This window comes from Cryptotermes secundus, unplaced genomic scaffold, assembly GCF_002891405.2.
Source record: "Cryptotermes secundus unplaced genomic scaffold, Csec_1.0 scaffold2187, whole genome shotgun sequence".
Lineage (NCBI taxonomy): Eukaryota > Metazoa > Arthropoda > Insecta > Blattodea > Kalotermitidae > Cryptotermes > Cryptotermes secundus.
In genome coordinates this window covers 14,212-25,629 of record NW_019739013.1, presented here as the reverse complement: position 1 = coordinate 25,629, position 11,418 = coordinate 14,212, and the positions used below count along the sequence as shown (strand labels likewise).

The 11,418-nt window shown below is 39.3% G+C and overlaps 1 protein-coding gene across 2 annotated transcripts in view; it reads right to left on the bottom strand.

The window, feature by feature from the left end:
* Positions 1-3,306: 3,306 nt before the first annotated feature.
* The window catches only part of LOC111871626 (protein argonaute-2-like), a 9,142-nt gene continuing 1,030 nt past the window's right edge, over positions 3,307-11,418 (bottom strand). Inside the window, exons 3-6 of one of the 2 annotated variants that reach the window (XM_023864855.2) lie at positions 7,723-7,910; positions 4,909-5,004; positions 4,156-4,280; positions 3,307-3,673 (exon numbers count right to left, since the gene is read on the bottom strand). In XM_023864855.2, coding sequence (XP_023720623.1) covers positions 4,262-4,280; positions 4,909-5,004; positions 7,723-7,910 — 303 coding nt within the window. In that variant the 3' untranslated portion in view covers positions 3,307-3,673; positions 4,156-4,261. Of the gene's footprint in view, positions 3,674-4,155; positions 4,281-4,908; positions 5,005-5,217; positions 5,386-7,722; positions 7,911-11,418 lie in introns of those variants that run through there. The other variant, XM_033754322.1, reaches the window with a different exon arrangement.

The window sequence follows — 11,418 nt, the reverse complement described above, 5'->3', positions numbered from 1 at the left end:
CTAGATGGATGAGTGGTAACTTCACACTCCAGCCATTGTACCCTCGAGGAAGCCTCCAGACTAGGCAGCTTTGTTCTGAGAAGTGAAGAGTAAATATTCATTTGTGCTCACAGATCAGTGCTTCCAGAGCTTCCAAGGAAATGTGACTATTCAAGGATTGGTTTTCAGTAGCGAATTATCAGTTAGGAAGTGAGTGTCGGATTGTCATAATTTCTTTATCAGTTAAAAAGTCAGTGTCAGACNATAAAAGAGTCAAATTCCAAGGCTAGCAGCTGCAGGAGTACACATTTTAATATTATCCACCCATGTCTTGGTCTTCCTAGTGGTCTATTTCCTTATTGTTTTCCCACCGATATCCTATATGCATTCCTCTCTGCCCCATTCATGCTACATGCCCTGCCAATCTAATCACACACATAATAAGTTCTCCCTGGGCCTAAGCATGTCACAAATGTGTACAGTGTGTATCGAGGTCATGTTAAATACATATTTAACGACAATTCTAGATGGATGAGTGGTAACTTCACACTCCAGCCATTGTACCATCGAGGAAGCCTCCAGACTAGGCAGCTTTGTTCTGAGAAGTGAAGAGTAAATATTCATTTGTGCTCACAGATCAGTGCTTCTAGAGCTTCGAAGGAAATGTGACTATTCAAGGATTGGTTTTCAGTAGCGAATTATCAGTTAGGAAGTGAGTGTCGGATTGTCATAATTTCTTTATCAGTAAAAAAGTCAGTGTCAGACTTATATATATATAATTTTATTTTGTGTCTTGGAAGAGGTATAAACCTACTGAGCCACGATTACTTTGTGAGTAAAAGGCATCTTTGTCACTGTGACTTTCGGTATCAGTGTTGGAATGGCACTCTTTTTGACTAGTATTATAATTACTTTGCATCACTATTTTGCGCGTATTACTAACAGGTGAGAGTGTCGCTTTGTCAGTCAACATAATTTATTCGATTCTGCTGGAAACCCCCTTCCCCCAAGATGATTCTTTAATCAAACAAGGTGAATATCACCGTCACTGGCTTTTCTCGGGGGGGGGGGCAAGGTTATTTGGGGCCCAACTGAGTCAACTGGACATGAAACATTCACAACACTGGACAACCAAAGGGAAACAAAGATGTTGTGTGTGTTCGCTAAATAACAAAAGCAGGAGCACCATTTTCTATTGTAAAAAGTGTGATGTTGAGCTGTGTGGCACGGACTGCTTTGAGAAGTGGCTCACACGCGTCAGAGAGTGAGGTCTCGTAAACTGGGAAGTGACTCAGTTCAAACGCGCGTACAGTCTCAACAAAATATTATTGTATATAGTGTGATTATATTTACAATATCACCAAGTATCAAGGTTGAAAAAAAAATTACAGGTAAGACCTCTGGAATTTCATAACATAATAAAGATTATACTTTGCATTTCATGACAAAATAATCACAGTTAATTTTCGTTCATAAAAATTGCTCTTTTGTGTATATGTAGAAAATTGTATTGTCTTTCAGGTTGTTTTTAGTTTGTATTTCTGTGTTGCATAGAACGGAAAATATGCATTTTTTCTGAAAGTTTGCAATGTTAAAGACTTAGGGCGATTTAAATTCCGGCTGCAGAGGCCTGCCAGCAATTTAAAAGTCCGTACGTTAGAGGTTAAACAAATTACAAACCACAGAGATCACAAAACTGGGAAAGACCTTTGAAGAGACTGACTGAAAAAGCGATCTTTATCTCTGACTGCTAGATGATGATGATGATGCCTCTACTGCTGGGGACCACTGAAAAGCTTGTTTCTGCTCTGTAAGTCCGGTCAGCAGCTTTGCAATTTTGGCAAAGCTGGAGATAAACCACTGTAGTATGTACATAGGTCCAGAGAGCTCCTTCCTTCATGCTTGTCCCTTAGTGCACATGCCCCCCCCCCCACACGCATGTGCACACCCCCCTGCATGTGTGTCACATAAGAACATCAATTATTAAAGATGTAAAAATCATATTATATTGATTTTGTGAGCCTAACACCAGATATCTTAAAATTGCAGTCCCACTGGAGTTATCTCAGTGAATGTCCTATCATGAAAAGTACACAAGCTGGTGCTCCGTCATGTAGCAGATACATCTGAGAGACTTGACCAATGCCGTGACACATCAGGATAACTTCTTCACTCAAGATGGCTCTAGAGGAAAACTGCCAGACCTGTATTGTAGGTTTTACATGTCACAGCTTGTTGCCATGTGTTGTCAACTTGTCTGCACATAACATACATGTGATGCAGTTATCAGAGCCCCATCATACGAGTGGACTTTGTCTGTAGCTGGCTCTTTGGCAGCAGTGTCACTTGCCTTGCTCCTGGGGATACCCCAGGCACACAACAGAAAAAACAGCAGCATTTCTTGTACCAGTGAGAAAGTTGGTAGAGTATGTGAATTGTGGTTATGTGATCAGGTATTTGATACAAGTATACTTTAATGGCACTATGTAAGTCTGTGCAGATCAAAAAGTGTGTCTGGGTGTAACAACTAATGTAATAGCTCAGCATACTGAATACAGTTTTGCTGTGGCTAAAATCATGTTGGTGAAATCTGAAAATATGACCATCAGTAGCAAATGTGCAAACAGCTGATCCGCTGATTACGGATCTACTTACGTAGATCACGGTGTCATTTGAATAAACAGAGGTCACGCCAACAAAGCAATGTCTGTATATAAGGCGAATGGTGTTATGAACAATATACAGAACAACAAGTGTGTAGAACAAGAAGCCACACAGAAAGCGAGGCATGTCTAAGAGACAATACATGTCAACTTAATATGGAGATTCCCTACAAGTTCTTCGAAACACACTCCCACTGGTTGAGGAGCTACAGCGTTGGTCTCATACTTGTAATGAAGAGTCATAAAGAAAGTATACTATAAGATGGCTGATGAAACTGTGTTGCAAGTGGGGCTACATAACTGCAGAGCAGGAGGTCCCTCTGCAGGGAAAGTGGTAGTTCCTTCAGATTCCATAGAAACACTTACACAGTGACTGTGTAGAAAGTGCCAGTTTCAAGATTAATCTCAGCATTATGGATGGGATTTAAATACATAATTTGGACTTGGAAGCAGAACCATAAACGAAATTACCATTGATAACTTTTGAGCAAATCAGGACATGGTACAGCCAAAGCATTACTGTTCTGTCTCTGTAGCAGAGACATTACTCATTAGGGATCATCTGGCAGTGCTAATGATATCTGTTGCTATAATCAAGTTTTATAGGTTACTCATTCCATTCTAGTTACAGTGTAATACATACAAATGGGCTACTAACCTTCTCAACATTCATGTTGCGTCCATATGGTTCAACTGGCCAAGATATGCATTTTTTCAATGATAATGCTGCTATTCCTGAGTTAGGACCTCACCTCTAGCCCTGTAGTATCAGGGAATTTATAATCCCCTACTCCAAAATGATGAAAATTAAAAACATAATGTATCTTTCTAAGCGCTGAGTCCCTTACCATAGCAAAGTCCTTTTTTGGGAATAACCACAACAACGAGCTGAACTTCATTCTTCATTTTTAAAGAATTCCATCAGGTCACTGGTATTCGTTGTAGGAGGAAACATATTGTTTCGGGGCAAGGGAGGCCCAATGTCCATTCCAAAACTTCTTCCAATTTTTTGCATTTCAACTTCAAACTCACTACAACATAAATGTATCAGATTACACATTATTAGATGATTGCATACCCTACACAGAAGAATCATAGTTACCTTATATAATTCAATATTCACACAAATTTTCCCAAAATGTTATGATAAAAATTTTTTGAGCAAATGTTTACATGATTTATATAAACAGCCCATTATGGAAAACATAAACTTGTCTACCTGACCCATCTCCAAAGAAAGTGCAAAGAGTTCAAAACAATTCTTCACACCTTCCATTTATTTGAGGTTTATGTGACATCAGTAGCCTGGACTACGGACAATTAAATGCTACATTGTCAGTGAACAATGAACCAGATGGTCTGTGGAAGGAAACGGCATTTATCCGGGCAACAACACTGAGGGGAAGGTTGGTATCCCATCAGATTAAATTCAGGTACCTTCCAAATATGAATCATGCTACCTGGTTTCTGGTTTCATATAAAGTATTTTTATTTGTTATGCCATTTTACTAACCTCAAATCATCATCTGTTGTCTTTATGTCTAAATTTAGAATAATCCATTGAGTCAACTTGATACCGCTCAAAATTGATTCTGGTCCCCACACACCCTTCATGGTAATCACAGGAGTTCCTCTGTCCTGCAGTAAGAATGTTAATGTTAAGTTCTTTCCAAGTCTCTTGTGACACACAACACACTTCTCCATTCAGATTATGGCTTGTGTTTACATTCTATAGTCCATTATAAGATTGAAGCTTACAGATCAATGTTACCTCCTTCAAGATCTATAATCAACATACAAGATATAGATACTTAGATTACAAAAGAAAGCTATAAGAATAATTAAGGGGATTACAAGTAGAGAGTCATGTAGGAAACATTTTAGAGAACTAAAATTATTAACACTAAAATCACAGTATATTTATTCACTTTCTTTATTTGTGATCAATAATAGACATTATTTTGAAACAAACTCTGCCATTCACAGTGTTAACCTTTAAGAGACGACCATTTAAAATCCAGTAGTGGTAGCGGGACGGAGTTAATTTAAATGCCCGCCACTGTAGAGTAATAAAAATTGTAATCATGTTACTCAAAATGCTCAAAATGCATAGAACAGAAAATATCTATTTTTTTCTGATGGTTTGCATATTTAATTAATCGGGGTGATTTAAATACCGGCAACAGAGGGCTCCCGGCAATTCAAAAGTCTGTACGTTAAAGGTTAAGAGCAAAAATTCAGTCTTTCCACTCTGGAACCAACTTACTTTTTTTGGCGAAATGTGGGATAGTCTGAAATAAAATCAGTCTCAAAAGAACGTTTCCTTTCCTCCATTGGTAGATCAGACAGCTTCACTTCTCTTCTGAAAAACCAAAATCAAGAGAATTAGTTTTAAGACTGCAGTCTGCTGGGACGTGATGACACATAATGTGGTAGAGAGAAAACCCAATCCCAATAAATTTAATAGGGAGACTAGTCTCTCCCAAACTCAGAAAGCAAGTCATGGAAGTCTCTCTCTCACTCTCTCTCACACATGCACAGATAAACAGTCTGACAAAAAAGTTTGCGAACTCACCACAGTGTACTTGCCGTGGCAGCAGAGCACAGAAAACTCAGTATGGTTTGATGGCACTGGCATATCAGTGTTTCACAGTTGTGTTGTTGTTGTTGTTGATCTACGGCAGTCTCTTTCAGAGTGTGTTTTGGTGTGCCATTGGGAGAATGTTGGAACGAAGATTAAAAACTTGGCAAGAGTGGAAACAAAATCAGAGAGATGTTAGTGCAAGTTTATGGGGATAACGTTATGAAGGAAAGAGCAGTTTAAAGCAAGCTCTGTTTACATCAGTTCACCCTTGAATCATTTATGTAATAAATCTTTATCATCAGGTACTTTTCCTCAACGCTTAAAATACGCTATAATGAAACCACTTTTTAAAAAAGGAGAGAGAAAATGCATCTCTAATTACAGACCAATATCCATATTGACTTCATTCTCAAAAGTCTTTGAAAAAGTTATGTATAATAGACTACTTGAACACTTAAATTCTAACAACATATTAGTCAAAGAGCAATTTGGATTTAGGAAAGACCTAACAACAGAAAAAGCAACCTATGAACTAACTAACGATATTTTAAGTGCTCTCAATGACAGATTAATTGTGGGAGGGATTTTCTGTGATCTAGCAAAAGCTTTCGATTGTGTTAATCATGATATCTTACTATCGAAATTAAATTTCTATGGAATAACTGGCAAAGCTAATGAATGGATCAAATCATACCTCAAAAACAGGTATCAAAGAGTTGAAATAAATAATAAAAACTCCAGTCATAATGCATTTTCAAACTGGGGAATTATAAAGCACGGTGTTCCACAAGGATCAATTTTAGGTCCCTTACTTTTTCTTCTCTACATAAATGATCTATCTAAAACCATCAACAATAAATCTAAACCAATTCTATATGCAGATGACACTAGTATAATATTTAAGAACTCTAAATTTGAAAACTTTAAAAATGACATAAATATTGTATTTGAAGCCTTAAACAGATGGTTCGAAGCCAATTTACTCTCATTAAATTTTGATAAAACCCATTACATATCATTCACAACTAAAAACAACCACCAAATTGATCTGGACATCAGTTATGCCAACAAATTAATCTGTAAAGTACTTGATACAAAATTCCTTGGAATACATGTAGACAGTACACTGTCTTGGAAAATACATATTGAACAAATTATACCTAAATTAAATGCAGCTTGCTATGCGATGAGATCAATTAAGCCTTTTATGTCACAGGAAACATTGAAGATGGTTTACCATGCCTACTTTCATTCTATTATGAACTATGGATTAATATTTTGGGGGAACTCTTCACATAGTGTAATAATTTTTAAAATACAAAAGAATATAATTAGAATCATTACAGGATGTAGAAGTAGAGATTCATGTAGAGAATTATTTAAGAAATTAAAAATTCTACCTCTTCAATCGCAATACATATTATCGCTTCTCTTATTTGTTGTTTACAACAAAGATAAATTCAAATTAAATTCTGATGTCTATAACATGAATACTAGACAAAAATATAACTTCCACCTACCCTCATCAACTTTATCAGTATATCAAAAAGGAGTCTACTTTACTGGCATAAAAGTGTTCAACAATCTGCCACAAAGTATTAAAAACTTGGGCAATGATACTAAAAAGTTTAAATCAGAGTTAAAGAATTATCTACATGCTCATTCCTTCTACTCTTTAGATGAATACTTCAATGTAAATAGAGAATGATGTAAAATTAAGTTATATTAATTTTTAAGCTAAAATTGCCTGTACTTATGTATGTAACCTTTTGACTTGTTCTGTATCCAAAGGTACTAACCTGCTTAGGATTTATAGAATGTAAATAAAATCAATTCAATTCAATTCAACAAGTGGGTGACATATTTCTGAGGGAAGAGAAAGTGTCATTGATGAAGAGAGATCAGGATGGCCAGCCAATGAGCAGAACCGAAGAAACTGCAAGCATTCGTCAACATGCGCACGAAAATTGTTGGCTATCAGAAGCATAACAGAGCAAGCGAACATTGACACAGAAACAGTTAAGAATATATTAACTCAAGATCTTGACATGAGGAAGGTGCGTGCAAAAATGGTCCCAAAGGACCTGCTCACAGAGCACAGTCTGCGAGGGAGTTTTTAGCAAGTAAACAAATAAATGTGCCGAAACACCCTCCCTGTTCACTGGATCTGGCCCCCAATCCCGTCTTTGAAATGTTTCACCTATCTTCGAACACTGCTCGCACCCATGCACACACTTCCAGAAGCATGCTGAAGTCTCTGGTGAATTTCTGCAGCAGGGATTTCCTCTTTCACAAGAAATTCGATGACAGCACTGACAGCACGCTGGCGAAATGACATATCGTTGTCGGCCATTTTGTTAGGATACTGGTCACGCGATGCCTCAAGACTCTCAAGGTTAACACAACAGCTGGTTCCACCTACCACAGTACGTTGCTCATGACTTTTGGTACAACCTACGTATATTTCTTACAGTTTTTAAACTGTTTTAAACTTACCCATCGAAGAACGAACGGTACCTATATGCAGCAAGATGTGCGTAATATGTAGGGGCTGGGTAGGATGTACTGAGTGAGGCACGTGAGGCCACATGACATAAGTAGTACGTAATTTCTTCAATTTCATCTTGTGTCATATCATCACTATCATTCCATAACAAATGATATTTGGTGGGTCTGCTAACATCCTGAAAAAAGAAATTAAACTTCAAAGATACATATTTATTTGTATTCCCAATCAGCAGGGTGTATCATTCACATTAGGTGTTATCTGAGTGTCCTTGTAACCTGACAGTTATGCAAGCCATTTTGTTTCAAGTAGATCAGATGTTCCATTTAGTTTTGATAACCAGCTTCGTGATACAGCATGTTTCTGACTTGCCATGTTTAGTAAAGTTGCTAAAGGAGCGAAGGATTTGCGATAAATTCTGTTCTAAGTACGGAAAACAGCCTCTGAAACCCACAACATGTTGGATTAAGTGTGCAGTGATGATGCCTCGAGTCAAATGATTACCTATGTATGCTTCACATGTTTCAAAAATGGAAGAACTTCAATGAATAACGATGAGCATTCTAGCTGACCTTCAACTTCAAGACCCGAAACTCTGATCGTCCACATGAAAGACATCCATGGAAATCATCTGTCGACTGTCTGAGAAGCTGCAGAAGAGGTTGGAATATCCATTGGTTCACATCACAAAATTCAAATGGAATATTTAGGAATGCATTAGGTCTCAGCAAAATCTGTGCCAAGATACTCAACTGATGACCAGAAACTGCGAAGATTTCACATCTGTGAAAATCTCCTCCAAATGTCATTACTGGAGATGACATGGCTGATGCTGAACCCAAACAACAATCCTCACATTGGAAAAGTCCTGCTTTGCCTTGTCCCAAGAAAGCATGACAGGTGCACTTGTGCATGGAAGCAATGCTGCTTGTTCTTTTTTTCGATCATTGAGGCACTGTGCATTATGAATTCACTCCTGAAGGTCAGATAATTAATCAAGACTTCTATCTGGTGGTTCTGAGACCTCTGTGGGATGCGGTACGAAGAAAATGACCCAAAATGTGGACTGTAGGCAGCTGGCTTCTCCATCACATTAATGTTCACACAGTGTTCTCAATTAGAGAATTCTTGGAAAAACATTCAATTCCTATCCTTCCACAACCCCATTCACCTGACTTTTATATATTCCCTAAACTCAAAATTACCTTACAGGAAGATTTCAGACAGTGAGAGACATGAATGGTGTCATGAATGGCTTCTGACAAACATCCTTCGAACAGTGCTTCCAAAACTGGAAAAGACAGTAGGAGAGGTGCACTGTTGTGCCAGTGGACTATTTTCAAGGGGATAATATTCAATGTGCTCTAAGCAGAAAAAGATGCAGCTTTGACAAGAGGATTTGAGTGCAGGAAGCTGAAGAATCTCCCTCAGTAGAGGCCTTTGCCAGGAAACAGCTAGTGGAGAGTGTAATAGGCTGAGGACACTAGTCTGTGTCAGTGATCTGTGAAGTGTAGTTCCAAGCAAGAGTACACACGTGGTCAATAAATCCATTCACCAATCCATACCCCATCTATAGTCACACCCCTAAAATGTTACATTATTTAGAGACAATTTTCAGGAAATTTTTGAACATCCCCTCTTATGTAAATTGCTAAGTTTCAAAGTTCCTTGAAAATGACTATCTACATATACCACAGTAAGTGAAGATGGTCATTTACAAGATGTAACCTTGGTAATACACTGATCATAGTGGCTGCACTGTCTAAGACATGAGCCATCTTCACCCGCTCAAACACTTGGATCGTGGGTTTGCATCCCACTCAAGGCCTGGATGTCTGTGTGCATTTATTCTGTGTCTGTGTTGTTCTGTGTGCAGGTAGCGGCCTTGCGAAGGGATGATCCCCCAAACATGGAGTCATACTGACTGTGTACAGATTAAGAAACTGAAAAAATGGGCAAGGTCCACAAGGGATTTAGAGCCACAGATATGTAGGTTGTACCGAAAGTCATGAGCAACTTTTATTTTGCATGCAACCTGGGAACAGCAGACGAAAGAGAGTATGGTGGTAGGTGGAACCAACTGTTGTGTTAACCTTGAGTGTCTTGTGACATCAATAGCTTGCATCACGTGACCAGTATCCTAACAAAATGGCCGACAACGATGTCGTTTCGCCAGCATGCTGTCATCGAATTTCCTGTGAAAGAGGAAATCCCTGCTGCAGAAATTCACCAGAGACTTCAGCGTGCTTGTGGAAGTGTGTGCATGGGTGCGAGCAGTGTTCGAAGATGGGTGAAATATTTTAAAGATGGGAACACCAGCATCGGAGCTGTCGTCCTCGAACAGCCTCAACTAAACGCAACATGGAAAGAGTGGATGAGATCATTCAAGATGACAGGCGTGTGACTGTGGACACAATAGCCTGAAAACTTGGAATAGGGCACAGTGCAGTGTGACGTCGGCTCATGTCCGTGGCCTGTGTGCGCATTTCTCCCCTCTACTGTCTCTACTGTCCCCCTCTCTCCTTCCCTTCCTGAGCCGGCTTAGCGGCCTAACGAGTGGAGCTAATGGCTCTTGGCTTCCCAACTGTTGAAGGGGTAGGTTGTCCTCATCTCGGACCACCAGTCGAGGTCACCCTTGACCGTCCAAATTGAGTTCTCTACATAGTATTCAAACTTAGAACAGCGAACTCTGCAATCATTCTGATACAGGTATTTACATCATGTTTGTATTCTTTCTTTATTTATATATTACATTTATTCTTTGTTAATATCGGATTTGGTTATTTCTGTTTGGGTATTTCTGCCCTGCTGATTTCTTTGTCCTCCCCTGTTCGCCCTATCCCGTTCTCACGAGAACCTGTGCAGACTCTGAAGGGTAGCCCCGCTTCAGCAGTACAGGAGATGATTGAAAGCTCGGTCTATAGGAAAGTTTGCGCTCGTTTGGTCCTGCGGTTATTGACCGAAGACCACAAAGGTCAGCGAAAAGCCATCACCTCAGAACTGCTGCAGAGATATCGACACAAAGGCGATGATTTTTTGCTCTGTATTGTGACAGGTGAGAAAACCTGGTTTCACCAGTTCGAGCCTGAAACGAAACAGCAGAGTATGGAATGGCACCATTTGCATTCTCCATCAAAAAAGAAGGCAAAGACAGTGCCATCAGCTGGGAATGTGATGGGCACAGTCTTCTGGGATGCAGAGGGGTTTATTCTGGCCGAATTCCTGGAACCTGGGCAAACCATCAATGCTGCTTGTTATGTCCAGACACTGCACAAGCTTCGTCGTGCATTGTGCGATAAATGTCCGGGATGAAACATCATCATCCTGCATGACAATGCTCGTCTCACATTGGAAGCAATTGCAAAGATGGGGTGGGAAGTTCTTCCACACCCCTCGTATAGCCCTGATCTGGCACCCTCCGACTACCATCTTTTTGGATTTGTGAAGGATCGGCTGTGTGGACAACGTTTTGAGACAAGGGAGGCAATTCAGAAAGCAGTGCATCAGTGTCTTCGGATGGCTGGAACAGAATTTTACAGAGGGGGAATTCTAAAACTCCCAGAACGCTGGGAGAAATGTGTACAAAGAAGTGGCGATTATGTGGAAAAATAAAGAAAGGTCTGTAGATCGAGGTGGTGTATTTGGTTTGTCAATAATAAAGTATGTTACTTTACAAAGAAATTGTT